Source organism: Excalfactoria chinensis, chromosome Z, assembly GCF_039878825.1.
Source record: "Excalfactoria chinensis isolate bCotChi1 chromosome Z, bCotChi1.hap2, whole genome shotgun sequence".
In the NCBI taxonomy this organism is placed as follows: Eukaryota; Metazoa; Chordata; class Aves; order Galliformes; family Phasianidae; genus Excalfactoria; species Excalfactoria chinensis.
In genome coordinates this window covers 23,682,839-23,708,006 of record NC_092857.1, presented here as the reverse complement: position 1 = coordinate 23,708,006, position 25,168 = coordinate 23,682,839, and the positions used below count along the sequence as shown (strand labels likewise).

General features: G+C 39.0%; 1 protein-coding gene across 2 annotated transcripts in view; it reads left to right on the top strand.

Moving 5' to 3' along the window:
* ARHGEF28 (Rho guanine nucleotide exchange factor 28) overlaps positions 1-25,168 on the top strand; it is a 59,274-nt gene that overhangs the window by 5,106 nt on the left and 29,000 nt on the right. The window contains exons 2-20 of one of the 2 annotated variants that reach the window (XM_072360234.1): positions 2,134-2,264; positions 4,054-4,355; positions 8,109-8,292; positions 9,560-9,671; positions 11,183-11,263; positions 12,203-12,242; positions 12,831-12,954; positions 14,282-14,414; positions 14,784-14,839; positions 17,104-17,155; positions 17,760-17,913; positions 18,047-18,168; positions 19,574-19,714; positions 20,139-20,389; positions 21,201-21,323; positions 21,691-21,808; positions 22,654-22,908; positions 23,726-23,802; positions 24,430-24,608. In XM_072360234.1, the coding sequence (XP_072216335.1) occupies positions 2,134-2,264; positions 4,054-4,355; positions 8,109-8,292; positions 9,560-9,671; positions 11,183-11,263; positions 12,203-12,242; positions 12,831-12,954; positions 14,282-14,414; positions 14,784-14,839; positions 17,104-17,155; positions 17,760-17,913; positions 18,047-18,168; positions 19,574-19,714; positions 20,139-20,389; positions 21,201-21,323; positions 21,691-21,808; positions 22,654-22,908; positions 23,726-23,802; positions 24,430-24,608 (2,635 nt within the window). The remainder of the gene's footprint in view (positions 1-2,133; positions 2,265-4,053; positions 4,356-8,108; positions 8,293-9,559; positions 9,672-11,182; positions 11,264-12,202; positions 12,243-12,830; positions 12,955-14,281; positions 14,415-14,783; positions 14,840-17,103; positions 17,156-17,759; positions 17,914-18,046; positions 18,169-19,573; positions 19,715-20,138; positions 20,390-21,200; positions 21,324-21,690; positions 21,809-22,653; positions 22,909-23,725; positions 23,803-24,429; positions 24,609-25,168) is intronic. The other variant, XM_072360235.1, reaches the window with a different exon arrangement.

Below are 25,168 nucleotides of genomic sequence, written 5' to 3'. Positions count from 1 at the left end.
AGGAGGGAAGAAGAGAAATGAAAAGTATAAGGATGTTTTTAATGATATCAGATCCCATAAGGCTTGCCAGGACTAGAAACCAAATAATTCATAGTATGCCATTTTTGAGTGGGAATTTCCAGTTTTCTTTAAATATGGAGCTTTCTGGTCTTGGACTTTTGAGGTAGAATCTTAAAGAAAAGCTATGGTATAGCATTGCAGTTTTGGCAGCAGTCTGAGCTTTTGGTTTGTTTTTTTTTTTTTTTTTTTTTTTTTTTTTTTTTTTTGTTTGTTTGTTTGTTTGTTTGTTTGTTTGTTTTTTTAAGGGATAAATGTTCTTGGAAAATGTAGTTTTCCTTTGCACCTTTGCAGAAAATAAATTGCACTTAATACAGACTAAGAAGGAATTGGTTGCAAGATTTTCAGTAACAGGCAAGCTGGAATTAAGTTTTTTGAGAGTTTTGATTTTGGTTATCTTGCAGAGCATGATGTTGTTTTTTATCACATTATTCTTGTGCTAGTCTCAGTTTACTTCCAAGAGAAGTATTTGACTTGCAGCACCTTAAAGTAAAAAAAAGTTAAATTAAAACTTTGATTATATTTTAGCTGGGTATTTTCACAAAATATAGAACTGTATTGATCTCCCTTTGTGAAGCTTTGCTCCTTCTACAATCAGAAGATCTCAGGAGGCCTTTGCTACCAGTTCAAATGCTAGATTAGCGTATGCTCTTCATAATCAAAAGCAGCGTTAAGAGAAACGTGCCCATGGGACAGACTGATGGTGTCTGTGGCACTTAGTTAGGTTTTCTGCTGCTCAAAGCCATGAAACAGTCAGCACATGCAGCCTTTTGTAGTATCTGCAGTCATGTACACACTATTGGAAACTAAATCCTGAAGGTCTGTTAATCACAGAATTGTAGGCATTTGAAGAGACCTCAGGAGATCACCTAATCCAAACCCCTGTTGCTGTTAAAACTGATATCTTACCATTTCAAAACAAACCAAGTGCAGGATTCATCCAGAGCACGATATTCAGAGATCAAATCTTGATTGGTGGCTGTCACTCTGCAAAAGCATTATTGGTACCATTTTATTTTTATCCTTCTTACAATTTCATTGCTTTTTTGTTTGTTTTTGTTTTAGAAATAGTTATCTGCATTACTGATTTAGGATTAGTATTTTATTTTACTGCGTCCTGTAGGCAGAATACTTTTGGAAAGTCATTAGTTGGCTGCGGATGGACTGTGTTTTTCTCACGTAAAGTATCAGAAATGAGATAATTAGCATGTAAGCCAGAATCATACATTCCTCATCCCAACCCATAAATCTTATTCTATTTACTGTAGTTATAATTCTGCAGCCACAAAACTTGTACGAAGTTCTAGCTTAGTACGCACATGGAAGGTTTTACTTGCCAAGTTACAGGAACACTTATTTTTAATTTATCATGTAATCATCCTATGGTAACCTTTAAGATTATTATTATTAGTATTTTCAAATATTGGCTTTTAGGAACATTTACCAAATGTTAAGCAATTAAGAAACTGCAGATTTTTGAGAGTCCTGTCTTTGTCTTGGCTGCATTATATTTCTTCCTGGTAATTTATATTGTGCTGTGTATGGAATATTGGATGAGAACGTGTTAATAACAAAATGGTGTTTTAGTTGAGGCTGAGCAGTGATTGCAGGGAATCAAGGACTTTTTAGCTTCTCACAGCACTGTGCCAGTGAGCACCAGGGGGACTTGAGCTGGGAGTGGTCAGAACCTGAACTTCTGACCCAAAATGACCACAGGGATCATACTATGTGGCTCCAAAAGCGTACATACAGTTACTATTATTATTTTCCTGTTTTATCCTACTAAACTGTTTCATCCTTTGATTATTTATTATTATTATTATTATTTCTTTTTTTCTTTTCTTTCTGGTTCTCTTTCCTACCCCAGAGGGACGGTGGGGGTGTGAGTAAATGGCTGAATGGTGCTGAGCTGCCTGCCAGATTCAACCACAACAGGCCATGCAAATATTTCTAAAATTATAAGATTTTGTGATTAACAGTTACACTTTTACATTTTTTTATGACAGTAAACAAATAAGAGAAGAAAATGTTTTGAGAAATAATTACCTTTTTCCACATTTTCTTTTTTTTTTCCAGCACAGAGACATTCTACTCTTGATGTTCTTAAAAAGCTGAAAACTCCACCTACTTTCTTCTCTGCAGCCAGACTTTCTACTATGCTGAATGGGAGTGATGAAGTCTATGCAAACTGCATGCTAGTAGACCAGGCAAGTTTAGATTTGAACTTCTGGTAAAGGTGAAAAGGTGAGGTCAGTGTCCTTTGGCTGATAAGGAGCATTATGCCTCTGGTGCTCCTGACTGAGGATTTCTGCTTCTCTTCTGGAGATTGTGTCCAGAACAATTTGTATTGTAGATCACCATATTACATCTGAAATCCATCTCCATGGTTTCATTTAAGTATCATAACTTGGGGACGAGGGACTACTCCAACCATAGTCATTCTATACAGTTAAACAGCTGCAAAATTTTGATGACATGCAGTTGTGGCTTTTGTGATGTTTGAACTGATGTATTTGTAATGCTCTGTGAGTTCTCTCTGGGTTAAAATATTGAATGTAGGAATAAAAAATGATAAGGTTGTAATATTGGAAGAAACACTTAAGTTCTGCATCATACACTGTGTGCCCAGGTCTTTGTTACAGCTGAGACAGAAGTTTCAGTCAGAGGACAGCATGTTCAAAATACACCTAATGTTACTGAGCGATGCACAGAATAATGACCCAGCACTGAGCAGAAAGCAGGGTCTGTTCATGCATATGCATGACCCCTAATTTTAGCAGTATCCAGGCTGTAAGGAGAGAGCTGCAGAAATACAAATACCACATTCAACCTCATTAAATTGCTGTTTGGGATGATATTCCCTTTGAGTGCTGCTGATCTAGCGCTGCTGCCCTTGTCTGTGGCTGCGGTAGGGAATCCCTCTGGTGTGGAGTGGGAACAGTGCCCAGAGTGAATAGCTTTGAAGGGAGGAGCAGCTGCATGAAGCCTGAGAGAAGAATTTTACTTTCATTCATCTCTCTTGTGTAGCACCGCAGAAATACCTGAGTTCAAATATGGACTGCTGTAAAAATGTCAGCATCTGTATTTTATGATGAGAAACATTGTTATGATCAGGATGAAAACATGTCTCAAGTGGGACTAGAGAAGAGGAAGGCAGCAATCTGAAATACCAGGGCTTTGAAAGCACTTCCTCCACTCCTTCCTTTTTGCTTGCTTATCCAGGTGCTTTTTGGAGATTGTTTTCTCTGGCTGAGTGACAAATCATTATTATTCAGCATCTAACTAGACAGTACTAGTGTCTAAAAGACTGATATCTTCTGTTGAGTTGACAGAGAATTCAACCTATATTTCATACAAAGTTAATAATTTCTAACCAGAGTTTAAAGCCCAATCCTTGTACCTGAGTAAACATGATTCCTATGTGCATTCCTGTTTTTGCTCAAGAGGAGGGATGCTTCATGCTTGCAACTGCTAAAGATAAAAAAGAAAGATTACTTTCCCTTCCTTCTGTGGACAACCTCTATTCCAGGTCATAACATTTATCACAAAGCTTAGGGAGCCAATGCTGGGGAGGAAAAAATATCACAATGTGTAGGCTGATTTCTCCAACTAAATCAACACAATGTTTGAAATTTCCCCCACATCTTCCCCACACCAATGTGTTAAACATACTTTTTTTTGCTTGACCTGAAGCCTTTTTTAAAATGCAAACTATAAATTTATGATTCGATATATTTAACCAAGTCACAGATATGAGAGAGAATTCAATTAGACTTGCAAATATTAATTTGTTACTGCTTCTTTTATGGAAAAAGTAATACAAGGTCTAGTGCTTCTTAAGCCATGCAGTTTGTTTTCAGTTAATGCACTGTGAAAAGTAATAGATAAAAAAAGGCAAACCATATAGCCATTAATAATGTTAAAACAATCTGTTCCTTGCTCTTTGGTGATGCATCTTGTTTCGGTATTTGACCAGCATTTGATCTTTCTCTGCAGGCTGAAGATTTAAAAATGAACTACATTCATGGAGATAGTATTAGCAGTGAAACGTGTCTGAATCCCACAAGCTCAGCCACAATAGCAAAGAGCTCTTCGTCTCCTTCCCTTGAGGAGAACGACCAGTATAGATGTGATCCAAATGAAGGAAATCGGATGTCAGTGAAAAATGAAGGAAATGCAGGTTTAAGACCTACTGTTTCACCTTCTGAACTGTATGAAGCAGATTCCTACCTTCCATTCAAGACAAATGAGTTTATTAAGGAGCAGAGCCAACTTCATGCTGTTATGAAAAAAAAAAGGTATGAAACTGACCGGACGTTATGGCCAGAGTAAGAATTATTTATGATAAACTCTTGTTTAAAAGGGTGAAGAAGAATCTGGGGTGATAGATGTTTCTATCAAGATAAAATTACTATTTTCAACCACAGATATTTGTCTTAATAATCTTTTTTTGTATGGTAGCTGTTGTTCTTTTTTAAAAAAGCAAAAGAGGACACAAGTAAATTCATTTTAATGCAAATTTAGGCATATACTTTTTTAATCCGTGTGTGTGTGTGTGTTCTTCAAAAAACAAAAATCAGCTCTTCACTGTTAGAACTTCCATTGTGCCATTTTCGCCAGAAACTGTGATTTCACCCCTAGTTTCCTACATTTATGTTTACCATTAAGGAAATGTCTCCAAATCTGTCTAAATCTGTGGATGTTTTCTTTCTTAGCACTGACCTATGGAAGGAACAACAGATTCCTGATTGCATGTACATGGTTTTTTTTTGTTTTTGTTTTTGTTTTTCCGGAAGATACAGTACACACAGTACAGCTCCTGTCTCCAACAGGCTCAGACTTTTTATCTGCTCTTCTGCTGGTATAAAACTCTGAGGCAGATCTCTGAGGACACTCTCAGATGGCTTTGGATTATATTAGGAACTAAATAACTTCAGGAATTCAGGGGGGGTCTTGAAGAAGAAATAGTTCTTTTTGTTTTTAACAAGTAGTTAATTCCCCGGGGAAAAGAAAAAGGGAGGGGGAAAGAAAAGACAGCAACAACAGGCTTCTTCTGCATAGAAGAGACCTGAAATCCATCTCTTCTTGCATCTGTGCAAGATAATTGGAAACTGTCTCCTACCATCCAGGGGTGTTTGGGCTAACTGGAATTAGGGCACCACACTTACATAAAAGCACTTGAAAAGGAATCAGCAATATCTGTTGTTGACTGAAGTAATCAATAGTATATCCTATATCAAAACTTTGCTTTCCTTAATTAACTATAAAGTCCTACAAGGAGGAATGTCCACAGATAACAGAACACATATTAGACTAAAAGAGCTTCTTTCCCACCAGCTCTTCTTCTAGCTAGCCATGAGGATAATGTGTAGAATAATATAAATGACCTTCTTCTCTTGGAAAGAAATATTTTTTATTCTGTACTTTTTAAATTATTCTCAACTTTTTCAGGCCTATATGAGCTTTATGAGATTATTTGAATTTTCAGAAAGATTTGATTGACCTTCATAAATCAATGTATGTGATCAATATTATCAAATTGTCTCAGGAACCATCAAGGACCAATTAAAGGTCAGCCAGGGGATCAGGCCTAGTCAGCGTGGGTTTATGAACAGTAGATCCTATCTGACAAACCTGATTTCATTCTATGACGAGGTGACCCGCTTGGTGAGGGTAAGGCTGTCGTTGTGGTCTACCTGGACTTCAGTAAAGCTTTTGACACTGTTCCCCATAACATTAGCATGGAGAAGCTGGCTGCCCTTGGTCTGGATGGCCGGGCCCAAAGAGTTGTGGTCAATGGAGTTGAATCCAGTTGGCAACCAGTCATGAGTGGCATCTCCAAGGGCTCAGTGTTGGGTCTGCTTCTGTTTAACATCTTCACTCTTCACTGATGATGAGGGGATTAAGTGCACCCTCAGTAAGTCTGCAGACGACACCAAGTTGGGAGGGAGTGTTGATCTGCCAGAGGGAAGAAGGGCACTACAGAGGGACCTGGATAGAGTGGATCAGTGGTCCAAGGCTAACGGCATGAGTTTCAATAGGGCCAAGTGTCAGATCCTGCATTTTGGTCACAACAACCCCAGGCAACCCTACAGGCTTGGGGAGGTGTGGCTGGAAAGTTGCCTGATGGAAAGGAACCTCGGTGTACTGATGGGCAGCCAGCTGAATATGAGCCAGCAGTAGGACCAGGTGGCCAAGAAGGCCAATGGCATCCTGGCTTGTATCAGGAATGGTGTGGTGAGCAGGACTAGGGAAGTCATCCTGCCCCTGTACTCAGCATTAGTGAGGCCTCATCTCGACTACTGTGTTCAGTTTTGGGCACCTCAGTACAAAAAGGACATGGAGCAGGTCCAGAGAAAGGCAATGAGGCTTGTGAGGGGCTTGGAAAATCAGCCCTATGAGGAGAGGCTGAGGGAGCTGGGGCTGTTTAGTCTGGGGAAAAGGAGGCTGAGGGGAGACCTTATTGCTCTCTCCCAGTATCTGAAAGGTGCTTACAGTGGGAGTGGGGCAAGTCTCTTCTCACTGGTGACAAGTGACAGGACGAGGGGAAATGGCCTTAAGTTGTGCCAGCGTAAGTTTAGGCTGGATTTTAGGAAACACTTCTTTACAGAAAGGGCAGTTAAACACTGGAATAGGCTCACCAGGGAGGTGGTTGAGTCACCATCCCTGGATGTGTTTAAGAGCTGTCGGGATGTGGTGCTCAGAGATATGATCTAGCAGAGGGTTGTTAGAGTTAGGGTACTATGGTTAGGCTGTGGTTGGACTTCATGATCTTTTAGGTCTTTTCTAACTTGAGTAATTTGATGATTCTATGATTAAATATAAAATTAGAATATTAGTATCTAATTTCAACATCTATTTCTTTAAGTTGTCTGAGATAATGTGGCAACTTAGTGGACCTTTCAAACGTCTTTTTATGTCAAAAACTGTATTGATAGGTTTGTCTTTAGCATAGCGAATTGTCGTGGTGTGAGAAGGAGTTGTGCTTATATTCCTGGTAGAAACTCTGGATACTAAGAAATTCTGCATGTTATTTAAAGTTTTATGTTGCAGGGCTCAAATGTTATTGCAGGGAGTCAACCAGTCATTCAGTTCTCACATATACTTCCACTGAGACTCATCACAGGACTTGTCACAGCCTGATGCTGCTGAGAAGTGTTATGGTCCTGTTTTCTACCAGAACCTCTGCCACTCTGTAAATCTCTAGATATCTCATGTGTTGACTTTGCCAGGGAGTTTTTCAGTACATTTATAAAATCACAGAATGGTTGGTATTGGAAGGGTCCTTAAATATCATCTTTTTCAACTGCCATGGACAGGGCCATTGTCTGCTAGCCCAGTATGATCAAAGTCCTATCTACCTGGCCTTGGACATTTGCAGGGGTGGAGCAACCACAGCTTATCTGGACAGTCTGTTTCAGTGTCTCACCACCAGTATATATCTATACATTTTTATGTTTTTAACATTATAGGTCTTGAAATTAGTCTCATAAACTGTTTCATATTCTCCTCCATACATCTTAGTTTTTTCTTCCACCCTCCATGAGTTCACATCTGTAGAAGACTCCTGTGAATTGCCACATCATATATTTTAAATACACACACATACATACACATATAAGGAGAAAGACTGCATGTGTGTATTTAGCATCCTACTAAAATATGAATTAGTTGTCTCAGTTTTTGTATTGTGTATGTAGAGAGGCAGGTACTTGTGTGAAACAAAACATTTGCCTTTTAGAGTGATGCCTGCATGGGTCTGAACATTATTCCCAGAGGTTTCTGACTGTGGTGGGGTTTTACAGGGGGCCAGCAATGCATAAATCTGTACTGCAGATCAGCAGGGTCAGGACAGGTGAGTCCTTTGCGAAGTGATGGAGTACAGTGACCAAGTTACTGGAAACATGAGAAGACACTCAGAGCATGACATAACTTGAAACACTGGTGGCTTGGGTTGTCACTTAACTGCAGAGCATACAGAGGTATTGCATGTTGCATTGAGACTGGTCCCTAGAGTGTATGGTAATTAAATACTGTGTTGTCTGCTTCAGTTCTAGTCTCGATGACCTTGAAGTAAACAGCAGAAGTGAAGGTGTTTTGGACAGATACAATATACCCAATCCTCTTCTCGAACATCGAGAGGTGAATGTTTGTAGCAGAGATGGATTAGACTCTTCTGAGATGAGCATCAGCCGGACAGAATCACTACCCTTATCTATCAGCCCTCAGCCCAAGGTATTCAGTACTGTTTTGGTTTGGGTTGTCTTCCTGTTATGTCAGTCACTGAAAACACATGAGGAAGTATTTAAATCTTAAAGGGAAAAATCATTTCCCAGGTGAAAGTCAGAGGTGCTAGTCTGTCCAGGGAGCAGCATGGGTGGGTGTGTAGAATAGGTGCTCCTGGTTGTGGCTGGGCTTGGCAGCAGCCCATGGAATGGACCACTGGTGACTTGCTTCAGCTTTGGACAAAACATCATTTATTGGAAGTGTTTCAGAGGACATAGATTAAGTTTAGTGAATCAGCATTTTCTAGTCAAAATAGTTAGAAAATATTTAACCAGCTGCAGTAATGTGAAAAGACAACAGGATAAAACCAGCCTGTTGCCTGTTCTAAAGCAGTTGCCAGACTCTGAGGATATCAGCTGGGTTTTCTACAATGAACAGTGCAAACCTCTCCTCCCGATTATAATTTCCAAAATATTCTGTCTGCTTTGTTTTCTTTAGACCATGGTGCCATTTCTAATAACTTTAGACACATATGCACAGTTATTTTATATTCATAGAGATTTTTTAGATAAACATCTTACCAAAGTTTAGTTTTTATCTAAACTTCAGCAAATAATTTTGTTAGGAAAGAAAAAAGTCCTGCACAAATAGTTGATTTTGTTAAGACTGCTCTCAGAGGCAGTAAGGTAAGCAGTTTAGGAGTAGCTTCTTGAAATTAAAATAGTATACTGAAAAATCATGGCAAGTTCCTTTCAAGCTGTATCATTGGCATAATTGGGAATCAGAATGTCTTCTCAATCACAGTCCAAAAAAAGCAGCGGGAAGAGAGAGGATAACTGTTTTCTTATCACTAATTGCCATGGCAAAGTGTTAGTCTGTGTGAAATGTTGTTGTAGTATTGAAACACGAGAATTGGTGACCTCCATAGTAAAAGGAAATAACTTAGTCATCCGATATAATGGTGCAGAAAAGTAGCTGAATGCTTCTTGCCACAAAATTAGATAAAAATGTAATCTTTCTCTTAGTCTGACCTGCACAGAAAAAATATTTCATGAAATATACTAAAACTTCCCATGACAAAATTATGACAGGCTGTCTAAGAATTCAAGTGAAATAGTCACTAATGGTACTTAAATGTAAAGCTTTACTGAAAGCAAGTACATTTATGTATAAAATCAGTTGTCTCTTCCACAAATTCTACCACTGCTTTATTTCGGTTCTGCCGCTGATTAATTTCAAACCAGTACACGTTCTTATCTGCTGCAATTTCTTGCAGGAATGCTCACCCTCTGGAATTCGGTCACGCTCGTATTCCTGTTCCTCACCCAAAGATTCATTGGGAAGACCTCGCATTCCTCAGGACTTCACAGTTGGTGATTCAGGTGAAGGTCAGTGGCAGCTCTACTCTGGCTTTGAATATGCTCAACCCCATCTCATATTTACCTGCATCAACCAAGTGCTGACCTCTTAACTCAGGCCTCCCCTCCTCCTGCTAATTGCACACCCAAAGTCCGTGAAACATGCAGATCACACCAGTTCATGTGGAAGAATGGCTTATTTACTGTTAGGTACCCCTGCCATCTTCCGTTGCTCTTCTTCCATGTCCTGCCTCATCACACCACCCATAGCGGCTAATCCTTGGGAGGCCGTAAGATTTGTGATGATTGTGCTTAGTCATAAAAAGTAAAATAGACAAGAGTAGTAATCTTCTTTTCCAAAAAGCCTTACCCTAACCTTCTGTTGTTTGCCCTGTGGAAACTGAAAGGATGCAAAGGATGGCACAGAAATGCCTAGGGAGAATGGGTGGTCCCAGCTTCCCTTAGATCCTGAAGAATGTCTGAAAGTGGTGAATGTGCTGTGGTCTTCTCCAACATCAGAATCCACCTCCTCCAGCAAGTCAAGCTGTTACAGAGATTTGGATGCAGCGCATCCATATGCTGTTCTCCAGGGGGGCTGGGCTCAGTCCACTTCTGATCACTTCACTTCCTGTATCATAGAAAATGAAGAAAATGAATTTATTTTACTGTAATTTCTTACATATTGTTTCTAACATGTTCTATTTTAAGATACATAGTAAGACTTCAGATTGTCTTATGAGGGGGATTATCTACTGCAGCATGTAGCTGCATCATATTTTGCTGTTTCACTTACATGTTTGCAACCATTTGTATCCATCAGGTTAGTGAGATGTCTTTGTACAAGCAAGGAAGAAGTAAATAAGAAGAGTCTGTCTTGAGACGGATTGATATCAGATGACTGATAAGCAAGGCTCTGCAACATGTGTCAACTTAAAACCAAGTTTTTTTGACCTCATTGCCAAAGGGACTGCTGGTTTCACAGACCATTAAGTTTCATTCAGACTTATTACCTTCTCCAACCTGATTTAGGCTTGAGTTCATGTTCTTCTCATTCTTTTATCTCTTCCCCCTAAGTCACTCTGTTCTAGATGTTTTCCTGTACTGTGGAAACTTCCTTGCCATGCTTTTGAAACAGGCCTTTGTGCAGCACATTTGGCATGTGCTGTACCACCAGCTGCTGGCAGTGAGGGCTGAAGATGCCTAACTCTCACCCTGACCTCTGCAGGTTGTGGCATGGCTGCGTTTGGGTCCCATCACGTGTCTGCTTGATTGAAACCTGCCCCCATCCCTCTGCTCAGCTGCCAGTACTGGAGCATCTTACTCAGAGCCCAGCTGTGCCTGGCACTGTAGTGAGGTAGACACCAAAGCACAATGGCAGAAGTCTGATCTTTCTCAAAATGAGTACGAGGAAATAGTGGGAAATCACCATCTTTTTTTTCATGGAAGCTTTTCAATATGCTGAGCTTGAGAACAACTACTTGGTTTTATTTGAGAAGGTAATAGCAAGCTGTAACAGTAAAGGATTTGTCCCTGCTCTGTAGATGGTGTTCCCACGAACAGTGGTCGATCCCTTCTTCAAGCTCTCTCACTCTCTAAGTCAGTGTCCCTGCTCCACCCCTGTAGTAAGTACCAAGACCACAACCCTACACGCTGTTATGCATGAGTCTGTCTCCATCTACCTCAGGCATGTGGCCTTTGTGTTTTCAGAATGCATCCTGTTGCACAGGTTTTGTCTGGCAGCTTACTGAAATACTGTTCTGGTCTCATGGCTTCTTTGATAAGTGTTCCAGCTCTAACTAACATGAAGTGTATGTGTGCCTGAAGACAAACCAACTCCATGCAGCATTTTCACATTTGCATCTAACTTGAAAAATGGCACAGTCTGATGCTTCAAGTTAGGTTTGTCAGTACCTCTGTGATACTTCCAAGCGGTCTCTGCAGAACTAAATGACTTCTAATATGGAGATAGTAGAGGGGACTCTTAATTTTCAAAGCAATCTGGGTTACTGATCTGTCTCTATTTATTACTTTTTAGGCATTTTGTTGAAAAGTATCTCCATGAAATCTCTTCAGTCTTTCCAGGATGTAAATTTGTAATATGTCACCCAGTTTTGTCAGAACACAAGCTAGTAATACTCTTCTGTATGAAAGGGGATTTAAAAAAATGGCTCTAGATAAAGTTGCATTTGTGAATGTTAGAATATCATTAAGATATATTATGACAGATAAGTTAAAGAACAAATGGGAGTATAAATTGTTCAAGTCTGACTTGTCAAGTAAAACAAAATATATTTTCTAGTTCTTAAGAACAGATTGTCTGTAGCAACTGGCATTTGCAGGTATCCATTTCAGTTCTGACAAGTTCTGTCTGCTAACCATGGCTCAGTAGGACATGGTGTAGGAAAAGTTGCTTCTAACGTGTTTACTTTTTTGCTTCCCTAATTTTCAAGTGACATTGCAATTGCTTAATGACAAGCTTGTGGTCTGATGGAAGTCGCATGTTTCCCCTGAGCATGATGACTTCCTCTCGTGAGTGTTGGTTAACTGCTTGTGTCTTACAGAACGAGCATACAGCTTGCCCGAGCACTCCCGAGAGAAAAGGTAGGGTACTTGTCATACATGTGTCTCCCAGCGCTGGTAGCAGTCTATGTAGATACATGCTTAGGGTGGAGCAGTCATGTGCCAGGCCATCTGCATACACAGTCTTACACCCTGCACAGAGCTCATCCTGACTCCTTGTTGCCAGGCTCACTGTGATGTGCATGTCTTGCAGTGGGAATCTGCTCAGTGGGAGCTAACTAAGTAGGCAGCCAAATGATCCCAATAAAAGCAAGGGGGTGTTTGCTGATAGTCATGACAAGCTGGTAACACATCACACAGTCTGTGCACTACGTGGGCTATCATGCAGTCATGGAATGGTTTGGGTTGGGAAGGTCCTTAAAGACCATCCACTTTCAACCCTCCTATCATGGGAAGTTTTCCCTCCCTAGTCAGGTTGCCCAGGTCCCCTCCAGCCTGTCTAGTATTGTTAATTTTTATAAAAAGCATTTATAATCTTTTTAACAATGACAACAAAAAAGAAAACCAGAATTGAACACTGTACTTGTAAATAGTAGGCAACCACCATCCACATTTTGCTTTTTTTTTTTTCCCATTGGCATGTGTTGTTTTTGCTGGTCTGTGTTCTAGGATTCAGGAGGAAGAATGGGATAAGTATATTGTACCTTCAAAAACAGAGTCTGAAAAATACAAAGTGAGTCGGACTTTCAGCTTTCTGATGAATAGAATGACCAGCACACGGAATAAGTACAAGGTAATTTGAAACTTATATGTGTACTATTACTTATGATGCTATGATTGTGTGATTTATAGATGAGAATCTAAATTTTTATATAAAGATAGAACGTTGTTTATTACAAAACTACAGAATAAGGAGAACTTCAATCTTTTTTTTTTTTTTTTTTTTTTTTTTTTTTTTTTAATTTTAAAATACATGCAGAATATCCTGAAAGGGCATTAGAAAAACAGCTCTTCTTTTAAACAGTAACTTTAGCCAAATTATATCAGGGTTTGCCCTTTGCCATTTTTTTATGTTATGAATAATCTTATTTGACTCCTTAGCTGAAGTTGAAATATTGGAATTGCCCTCAAGAAATAGTTTGATGTATTAAATAAAAGTTATGCTTTTGTTCTTGCAATTACTCCTACAAGTGCTCAGCTCTGTAACTTCTACATTGGCACTTAATCAGTTGAATTTTCTTTATTTGATGTTAACAAGGCTTCTTGAATGAATAAGTACTGCTTAACATTAAAGAGTTGGAGATACAAGGCCTTCACAGCCAGACAGACGTACTGTGAAAGGCAGATTAAAACATTTGAGTGTTAATTTTGAGATATCTGAAATGTAGACTAATGAATAGCATTAGTTAGCAGCTTTAGAGGTGGATTTGGCCTGCTACATTCTACTGTGCCCCAGGATATTGTGACATATGTGGATGTGAAGATGGCTAACTGCTGCTGTGGTGATACCTTTGAACATTGCAGAGCTGGCTGTGAATATGTATGTCCAGTCCAGCAGCCATATGTAAGCGTGTGTCTGTGTGGTCTCCTAAACAGTGATTCCAGAAATGCTCAGAGGAATGTTTACTCACACCAGAAGAAGTACTGTAAAAATAGGCAAAAATTTTTAAGTTCATTAATGTTGTTAACTAATAGTTTATTTCCCATGTCATTTAATACCTGAATACAGGTTGTGTAAGGTTATGTAAACGTGGCTTTAATTGCACGGGCATGAGTTTCTATGAATTTCACAAGGAGATGCAAAGATTTTTACTTGTTCTGTTGCATGTGGCCAGTCTGTAAGACTTCATAAATTTTGTTTTCTGGATCTTCTGTTTTTGCAGGCTTATAAATGCCAGTTTTCCTTGTTAAGGTTTGCTGTCAGTGGAAGCAAGGCCATTAATGATGTTATAATAATATAGTATACTATTAGAAGTGCTCCTTTACAGGAAATAAATGTTCCAAAATGTTTTGCTCTTAAGAGAAGAAGTGTTGAATCACTTTATTTTCTTTCCTAATACTCCCCCTCTTTCTCCTGTTCCCCTCCCCCTTTTTTCCTGCTTGTGCTGTTGGGGATGAAGACAAAAAATAAAGATACCAAAGACAAAGAGAAACAGAACAGACATAATTTTATAAGTGGAACCTTCTCTGGAATTATGCCATGTATGGCCTGTGAAAAGGCGCTCCTAGGAAAAGAGTCCCTGCAGTGCTCTTGTAAGTAGCTACTGGTTTTAGTATGTGAATTTGCAATGCTCATCCTGAAGATCCTGGTTTAGCATTCCATTTTAAAAGGAGCCTTGCCTGGTTTAGGAAGTACCTATTTTATGTAGTGGGCTGAGTTGGGCAGGGGAAAGTGAGGAAGGAAAGCAGGTGATAGTTTCAGAAGGGACCACAGGCATCTTCCAGCCCAGCAGCACAATAGTCCAAGCCTTCCAAGCCAGGGGCTACTGCTTGAGAGCAACATCCAGGCTATTTTAATAAGGGGGCCTGGAGGAGGAAGTGTAGAGAAACTTTGAGGTTAACATCATCTGCAGACTGAGACCCCTATTCAGCATCAAGCTTTGAAATCTACTTCTCTTTCAGATTGCAATGTGATTGTGCATAAGAACTGTAAGGAGTGTGTTCCTGTGTGCACTAAGGTAACTGCTTCCACCACACTGTTCTTATTAGAATTGTTTTCCAAGGATTCTAGAAAAAAATGGTGAAGGGAAAAAAATGTAAAGGAAATTTGCCCAGATCCAGTGTCTATATGTGAAGGGTATTAAAATATCTTATGTGAGCATCATCAAGCACTATTGTTTGAAGAAGAATTTGTGGAAAAGGGTAAAAAATCATTTTGAAGAATTACTTGTATTTTTGCAGAATTACAAGGATAAGATGGGTAATGGTCTGCCTTGAGGGTATCTAAAGGCTAGTGGAGTCGATTTCCAAACTGTTTTCTACCATCTGGGAGTATTCCTGGTTCTGGAGGATTGGAGGCTTACCAGTTTGACACCCATCTACAAGAAGGGTTGTAAGGAGGATCAGGGGAACAGCAGGTCTGTCAGCCTGACCGTGGTGCCAGGGAAGGTTATGGAAGAGATCGTCTTGAATGAGATTGCATGACACATGCAGGACAGCTGGGAGATCAGGTCCAGCCAGCATGAAAGATAGGTCATGCTTGGCCAACCTTATCTCCTTTTATGACTGACCCACCTGGCAGATGAGGAAGAGCCTGTTAACCCTAGTCTACCTGGACTTCAGCAAAGCCTTTGATACCGTCTCCCACATTATTTTCCTAGAGAAGCTGGCATCCTGTGGCTTAGGCAGGTACACTCTTTGCTGTGTAAAGAACTCGATGGATGGCCAGGTCCAGAGTGTTGTGGTGAATGGAGTTAAATCCAGGTGGTGACTGGTCATGAATGGTCCTCCCCAGGGGCTGATACTGGGTCTGTCTTGTTCAGTATCTTTATTGATGACCTGAATGAGGTCATTGAGTGCATCCTCAGTAAGTTTGCACATGACACCAAGTTGGGAGAATGTGTCAGTCTGTCTGCAGCTAGGAAGGCCCTTCAGAGGGATCTGGGTAGTTAGATCTCTGGGCTGAGGATGGTGGTATGAGGTTCAACAAGACCAAGTGCTAGGTCCTGCACTTCAGCTGCAATTACCCCAGGCAATGCTACAGACTTGGGGCAGAGTGGCTGAAAGACTGTGTGTACCTGGGTGTGTTGGTTGACGCTCATCTAAACATGAGCCAGCAGAATGCCCAGGTGACCAAGAAGGCCATGGGCATCCTGGCTTGTATAAGAAATAATGTAGCTATCAAGAGCAGAGAAGTGCTCATCCCTCTGCACTCAGCACTGGTGAGGCTGCACCTTGAGTACTGTGATCAGTTTAGGTCCCCTCACTATGAGAAACACATGAAGGTCCTGAAGCACGTCCAGAAGGACAGCTAACCCCCCATTGTTCAGCTGCTTCTGCAGATGAACAAAGCCAGGGCTAAGGGTGATATATACTTCTTCCCTTAAAGTAGCAATAAAAATATGGTGAGGTTATTACAAGAAAGATGGTGCTTACAAAAAAATATATATGTAAGGCTACTGCCCTCATGGAATAGGGCTGGCATAGAAGTGCCACAGTGATACAGTGATACATTTTTCTAATCAGAAAAATGCCTCTTCCTGGTATAGCTGAGTTTTACATCATGGCAGCCTACAAGGAGAATGCTTCCATACAGAGTCTTCAGGGTAAACAAGGCTTAAACTGGACGTTAAACTGGTTTTTTAATTTATTTTAGTTATATTTCTTTTACTCATGGTGTAGCCTAGCACAAATATCTAGCCAAGGAGAGGACACTAGGACAGCTGAATTGGCAGTTTTAACTACTGGAACTTGTAAGCTGTTTGTCAAGAGGAGACGAGGGCCACTTTCTGACTCATGTCAGTGAGATGAGTTACAGAAAATGTTTACTGACCCACCCCAGGGAAACTACATATCTGAATACAGCAAGCTTTTACTACACGTTTTGGAAAGTACAGCTTGGAAAGGGAATCAGTTCTGCCTCTCATTCTGAGGCTCCATCAGGCAGCGTGTTGCCACAAATCCTTCAAGAATGTTTGACTACAAGGCCCTGAAGATTACTTCCTTTTCTTGTGGTCTTTGTGGCAATATTGATAGAGAAATTCAGAAAGCAATAGCTCAGTGGCTCTGTTTAGATTAGACAGATTCAGTTTTGTGTTGTACAAATAATGTTCTACTTTGTCTTAGGTTTATTTGTTACTGATTGAAATTAGGACCGTAGCTTAGGATTGTTTTCATGAGGCTCTTTTGTATGATGATACATGAAAGTGAATTACTAACTTGACTGTTCAGTGTGTTGTCAGAGGTGATTTCATTGTAGTTTCATAAAATCATTTCTTTTCAGAAATCCCAGGAGAGGTACCATAGCAAAAACAAACCTCAAGTTGGCATAGGAAGTAAGTATTAATAAGTAGTAGCCTTGTGTGTGTGTGTGAATATGGTATGAATAAGTTAAACCTCCTTTATGAAGTCATGGGAATGACAACACAAACAATCCTTCATCATTGTTGTGTTTCTTTTTTCATTTCAATATCATTAGGAAAAAGAGTTGTGCTTCTCATATCTGATACAGATAAGCAGGACTTCATGAAGAAATTCAGTTGTCTCCTCACCTACTAAAAGGAGGGTGAATTTTACTGTTTTGTTTTCAGTGAGACTGGAAATCAAATGTAGATAGTTCTGTCTGTCTTGTGCTTTTGAGTATGGCATTCACCATATGCATATGTATTTAGATCTCCTTGGGTTCAGGTTGTGGTGTGAGAGTATTTGTGACTGGGGATTGTTTTCTTCCAGTATCCACGTTGGAGCTATTCCACACTTAGCCGAGGGGTTTGTCTTTATACTCCGTAGTAAAGCATCACAGACTTTACTGTTGGGGAGGGACATTCGTGCTATCAGGTATAGGCGTATATGAAAACTGATAAGCGTTCTACAGTGTAACACTGTTATTGATGACATGCTGTACATCGTCAAAATGTTGTTTTATGCTTTGCTTCACAGATTTATTCTTTGGGGACATTTCACAGCCTGGGATTTCCTCAGTGCATTCTTCTTCCTCTGTACCTATTGGACTATCTGCTGGGAGGAGGGAGGCATTGCAGCAGTCCCATTCCTTGTCCAAAAGTGTCCCTGGTCCTGGCACCAGTTTTGAAAGGTAGAGGACAGCTACCAAATGCTAAATTCATCATTGAGTATTTCTAGGAAAATGAAACAATTAAATAAATGTTCTTTTTTTTTTTTTTTTTTTATTTTTTATTTTTTTTTTATTTTTTACCTTTTTGCCATAGAAGATCTATGCCATTTCCTGATCAGGACTCTGAGGCTAGCACATGGAGGACCAAGTCAAGATCTGAGGAGATGTTACAGGCGTTAGGGACATATTCTTCTATGGATTCTTTTGTGATGGAAGGTGAGAAGTATTGCCCTTTTTAACCCGTATTACAAGGTGCAAAATTCATAAGTTGATGTAGGTGTTGCAGGAAGGAACCAGGCGAGACTCGAACTCGTGGGTGCTCTAGGGTTGATTTTATTAACAAGCTCAGTGCAACAAACATACAGAGCTTGGGTCACTCCTAATGAATGACATCCAAGCTTTACAAAGGTCCTATGTTTATATGATCAGAAAAACATTACATCACTTATGTTATCCATTCTCGAGACTAATTAACATATCTTCAGTTCTTCTTTTCCAAAACGCTGTGTTTCATCTTAGGTTCTTAGCTTGTGCCAGACTTCATGCTTCACGTGTTATTCCTCTTTTGAACTTATCAAAAAATTCATTATCTTCTTTCATCTGAGCTATCCGAGCTAGACTGATCCGTTCCATCTGTCTCATGGTCATTAATTTATTAACTACTAAATAACAATGTCAGCACTATTATTGTCTAACTCTACTGTTTATAATCTCACAATAGTCTACCACCCCTACATGGGTCATGGTTCAGGGCTATACAGGGGATACATGAGTAGCATATTGGTTGAGAACTTTACCATTTTCCCTATCATAGAAAATCACTTCTTCTAGTAGAACACGTACTTTTACTAATTACAGCTGGGCATTCATTAATGTGATACAATCAGATACAACAGTCTTAAAATATAACTTATTTGTTTTTCCTGATAAGTAACTTTTCTATAACTTTTAGAATATTTCTGTATGGTATTGCCACTGGAAAATGATAGGGGAAACATACTTAGCATTCTTTTAGAAGATGTATGCTTTATTTTTTTGTTCTTCTGGTCATTTCCATTGACAGTGCACACTGCAAAACATTAACCTGCATCACTTCTGTTCCTTCTGTAACCCCAAATCTTATCTACCTCTGGCTTGCTGCTGTCCTAAAATGGCTGCGTATCATTGTGAGATGAATAGAAATAGTGTTTTCTGTAGTTAGGTGCGAGGTTGCATCTCTAAGCCATATGGCATTCATCCACAAAGGATGGTGCAGGTATCCCATGCTAGCTATCTACAGAATAACCAGAGAATCCCCAGCATCACAGCTACTTTCGACAATGTTGGATTTTGTATTTAAACTGTAAAAAGTTTCTCGAAGCAAAGAAGGATAAAAGGATTTAATCTGAGAAAAGAAGGTTCTGTTTGTTTGTTCTCTTCCCCCACTGTCACATTTGCATTTCAACACTTTGGTAATGCTGCTGACATCTGGCAAGCCTTTCTTTTGTAACACTGCTGTCAGCATTTGCAAAAGTTGTTTGAAGTTCATCCCTATGATGTGTCCCCCTTACTTAATCAGTAGATGACAGTCAAAGGAATGTCTCTTTGGCTGTTATTTATGAGATGTGCTGTTTTACCACAGTTGAGATGGATTCATCTCAGTGGATGGATATCAGTTCAGATGCGCACGAGTTTGAGGCGGAGTCATGGAGTCTTGTTGTGGATCCGATGTTCTGTAACAAGCAAGAAAAGGATGTCGCCAAGAGGCAGGATGTCATTTTTGGTCAGTATGTTAAAGCTTCATGTAAGTTTAAAAAAAATTTAACAATTGTAGAAAACAGAGGGAGCCAGACATATTTTATGCCTGGTAGAACAAGTTGTTCCATTTAGAATAATAATAAGATTCAAAGAATACTTTTTGTCACAGATTACAATGTTCCCTGGAGTTAGAACTCTAGGTTCCAGTATTGGAACAGGGTGACTATCTAAGACAATTTTACACTGTTCACTGGAACTCATTCCGTCTCCAGTTTAAGCAGTGGCTGCCCCAGTGCAGACAGTTGTGAGAGCTGTATTAGAGCAAGATAAAATTAAGACTTCTGACTGATATAATCTACTAGAATTGAGGTTAATACAGAAAAAGTGATAATGACCATATAATGAAGGTGTGTAAAATGACTAATATGATGTTTACCTTTATACTGCAGAGCTAATGCAAACAGAAGCGCATCACATCCACACCCTGTTCATTATGTCTGAAATATTCAGGAAGGGAATGAAGGAAGAACTACAGCTGGACCACAGCACGGTGGACAGAATATTCCCCTGCTTAGATGAGCTACTGGAGTTCCATAGGCAGTTCTTTTGCAGAATGAGGGAGAGACGGCAGGAATCGTGTGAGGAGGGAAATGAACGTAATTTTGTAATCAGCAGAATTGGAGATATCCTTGTGCAACAGGTAGAGAGGCATCAGTTCTGTTAATCCTTTATGTACTCAAGGTTCTCAAACAATGTACAAAGTTTAGAACTTCTTCGGGTGGGAAGAGGACTAAGATTGCCTTATAAAATTCAAAGTTTGGCCCCTTTATGTTGCAGGCTGAAGTAGTAACAAGAGAAAATCACTGCTGACAGGTAACTGTTAGGAACTGGTGATAAACTCCTACACATATGGTACAAGTGACAGAGCGATGAACTTGAGATACTGTTCCTGGTAGGAAGCAGCTCCCATAATATCATGGATTGCTGAAAACAAAAGCAGTGGTTTCACTTTGTCAGAGGCTAAGCAGAAGAATGAATAATGAAAAGAAGAAAAAGACAGTCTGTTTTCCTTACTCGGTCAGTTATGCATGGCATATCAAGGATTGCTATTTATGAGAGGAGGGGTGATCACTCTGGTTGTACTAGCTGTACTCTTTTCTAGACTCAGAGAGATCAGATGAATGTGAATAAGCCTGAAAGGAAGTATGTTTGAAAAAAGATGAAGCAGTGTTACGGTAGTTTGTCTACTTATTGGCAAGAATATGATGCTTGTATTTGTCCAGCTTGTGTTCCTCTTCTTGCTCCTAAAATGGCTAGCCTGTTTTCATTCTGTGTTGGTAGGACATGATAGTGAAATTTAGAGAAGTTGAGAAACAAGTAGCATGCAAGTTACAGATGCTGTGTGTGTAAAATACTATACTTTTGTGTGCATGTTATAAAATGATATACATACTACAGTCTGTGGGTATATGCTTTTCTGTTGAGCACAATTCAATTATTAATTTCTTCAGTTTTCAGAGGAAAATGCAACTAAAATGAAGAAAATATATGGAGAATTTTGCAGCCATCAGAAAGAAGCTGTTAATCTCTTCAAAGAGCTGCAGCAAAACAAGAAGTTCCAGAATTTCATTAAAGTAAGCTTCCACAAGAGTATGATCACTATGTAGTTTTTACTTTAAATTTAGGATTAAGATTGTATTCAGTATATTCAGTTACTCATTTTTAATATCTAGTAAAAAGGGCAAGCTTTTTCCTTTTTCAAGAGAAAGCTGATAAATCACATTTTCCTTTCAATATTTTGAAAGCTTTGGCATCCAGTGTGTGTTACATGCATGTTCCTATTACAGCATACCTCTTCCCTCAGGGCATCGATTGTTACTTGGGGGTAGTTCAGGTAACCCAACATTTTATTTTAGTCCATTCTAGCACATTGAGATCCTATTTGTTATTGGTGCTTTAATGTGAATTTACTATTGATAGCATGTATTTGTGTCTGTGCAGCTGAGGAACAGCAATTTGTTGGCACGCCGCCGAGGAATCCCTGAATGCATTCTGCTTGTCACTCAGAGAATCACCAAATACCCTGTTCTAGTTGAAAGGATATTGCAGTACACAAAAGGTGAATAAAAGCCGAGTGTTGTTTCATGTCTGAAATTGTAGTGCATTTCTAATGAAAGGAATCTGTAATGTTACAGTTTATTCTAAGGATGAATTCACTGTTCTGTGCAGAGCCAGAACAATGAAAGTATCTACTGTTAAGGCTGATATTGCCCAAACAGTGTGTCTGGTATATGAAGTCTTTGTCATGTTATAGCATGAGAATCTCTGGGTAAGGTCTAGAAGTCCAGAATATGTTCTAATGAAAGATATTGAACAGAGGATGTGAACTAATTCAGGCACGTTCCGCATGTTTTTTTGAAATGAATTACAGTCAGGTGTCTTGTGAGGTTAGGCAAATGCTTCATAAATTACTGTTCAGTTTTTCAAACAAAGCATTAATTATCCTGCAGTTTTGCAGAGCATTTTATAAATTCTATTAGTTTACAGATATTGCCTCTAAAATGGGCTATAAATTAGTTTCTAGAAAGCTGCATATCCAAATGTAAACATTTTGTCCTTGAAGTCCTATTCTAAGTTTAACTCGCAGCCAGAAGAGCAATATACTATATGATTTACTTAGATAAGGGAAAAAAAGAAAAAATGAACTCTAACAGCTTATAAGTGGGTCAGAAATACTCAATGTGTAGTTTTGACCAGTGAATAAATCTAAGGTGTCTGTCATCTTTTAATAGGGAAATCAAAGGCAAATACCTGCAATGTCTTTATTGCCAGGTTCAAGGTAGAGTTACAGATTTATCAATTTTAGCCTCACATTATGTTCATTAGTTCCCAGAAAGTAATGAGTAATGAATTGTCTTGAATATGTCAATTACTATCACATTGTTTATGTTTTATTTCATACAGAAGGAACAGAAGAACATAAAGACCTATGCAAAGCACTTCGTTTAATTAAGGACATGATTGCAGCAGTAGATTTGAAAGTTAATGAATATGAGAAGAGGCAAAAACTGATGGAAATTCTCAACAGAACAGAAAACAAAACATATACAAAACTCAAAAGTGGACACATTTTTAGGAAGCAAGACTTGATGAGAAAAGAGAGGATACTTCTTCATGAAGGTTTAGTGTACTGGAAAACAGCAACTGGTCGTTTCAAAGGTATTCCATCCTAGCACTGAAGTCCTCTACAGATAACAAATGGAAGTTGTCTGGTTTAAGAATGAATATATTTTATTACATGGTGTTGCAAACATAAATTTCTGAGGGAATGGTATTGAGAATATTCAAGTAATTGCTAGAAGAATAGCTCTAAAAGCTGCTGCCCTATATAGATAATTCCCATGGTTTGTTATTTTGTCCTGTGAAACATGTCCTTGTATTGCACATTTGTACTGCTTACAGCACTGACCATCACGTACTGTTCCACCACTGGGAAATAGACTATGGTAAAGAAATCCTGAAGCTATATTTGTCTGGAGCCCAATTTTCACTCTCAAGTCCAGAATCTAATTTTCACATGTTGGGATTTGGTTTCTTTTGAAACTTAACTGATATTCATTTTACAGCTTTACGAGCCTGTATGCTCACTGTTATTTCATAAGTGTTTTCATTAGTATAATGTTGAGCTGCAAGTATATGTTATAATGTGTATAATATTAGGCTGCATTTGAAAGCTTGGAGAAGCTCGTGGGACATTTGAATGAGAGTTTCTTCTTTCTGTGGCCCAGTGCTTCAGCAGTGTGCTGCAGGAAGGTGGACATCACAAAGCGAGGTGTGTCCCAGGAGGGTCAAAATGATGGCTTGCTGTTGCTTTGTGCAGAATATAGAATAATCCAGGTATTTCTTGTTTGGCTTACTGTAGGATTCTGTGAGTTACTGACCAGGGTTTCTTCTTTTTCAAAGATAAAAAAAGAAGTTAAGCATACCCGTAATACTTTTCATTAAAAACATATAATTTTCCTTTTCTCATTTTGAGATACCCTAGCTCTGCTTCTAACTGATATGCTGCTCTTCTTACAAGAGAAAGATCAGAAGTACATTTTTGCAGCTGTTGTAAGTATATTATCAGATTTGTGAATATATATGCTACTTCTTTATTTATGTACTTCTCAACAGTTAGATTGCTTTCTAGGTTATTCTCACATACTATTGAATTTCTTTAATACTGATAATATATTCAGAACAGTAATATACCAGGATATGGAAGGTTAATATTCTTTTCAAAATTGAGGGTTGTTTTTTTTTTTGAGAAGATGAAAACAACAGAAGGAGGTTTAGTGACATGCCTCATCTGATTATGAAGCTAGGAAGCAGAGCAAGCTCTTTCACTTATCTAAAATAAATTGTAAACAAACAAACAAAAGCAAAACACAACAAAACAGGAGAATAATTTTGACTGCAAGTGTAGTAGAAGTAAACACACATAAAATGCATTAAAGGTCATAGACTAAAGTTCTTAAACTATATAAATGCTATATAAACAAAGGGTCTCAGTATCACTGAGCCTCTGCTATTTGTTTTTAGCACATACACAGTGCTTTGCTTATTCATGAATATTATAAAGTATTTAACAAAATGGTTAAATATGATGTCTGAATTGAAAAACTGTCCTCTTCTAAAAGTGTGTTATTTTATGAGAGAGACATTTATTTTTGTGTGTATTGTGATTGTTCTTCCCAGGACCAGAAGCCTTCAGTCATCTCTCTTCAGAAGCTCATTGTAAGAGAAGTAGCCAATGAAGAAAGGGGGATGTTTCTAATTAGTGCTTCATCTGCAGGACCTGAGATGTATGAAGTTCACACGAACTCCAAAGAGGAGCGCAACAGCTGGATGAGGCATATTCAAGATGCAGTGGAAAGGTAGAGAAAAAGGCTTTCGCTTTCATCCTGGTAGTCCAAAGTGAAAAGGAGGTCATTTAGATATTTTTGGCAGTGTGCTTTTCCATTCTTTGTTGAGTTCAGAGACACCAAAACCTCACTGTCAATTCTCTCAAACTTACCCACATACTTCTAATTTCTCACTGAACCAACAGACCTTTCCTGCTCCTCTCAGATGTACTTACCTGTCAATTTAAGCTTCCCTTACATTTGTCTTTGGCACTGGATGCTTTCTTGAATCTTGCAAATGCCCATTAATCCACTGTGGATAAATCCCTAGTCTCACCGTGGCATTTGTTCACTAGGTGTGTCAGGGAAGGCATTACTTTCCAGGCGTGAGCCTTATGCTGAGCAACATAGACTTACAGTCTTGCCAGGATTAAAAAGGAATCCTTCAGCTTTGCTTATGCCTAGTTACTGCTTTTTATGGAAGTGGGCAAATGACATGGGTATGGTCTGTACCAAAATTGGTTGGTATTTTGTAGTTCATTATAAATTTTTGTAGTTTATTATAAATGCAGCACTGTACTGAAAATGAGTAC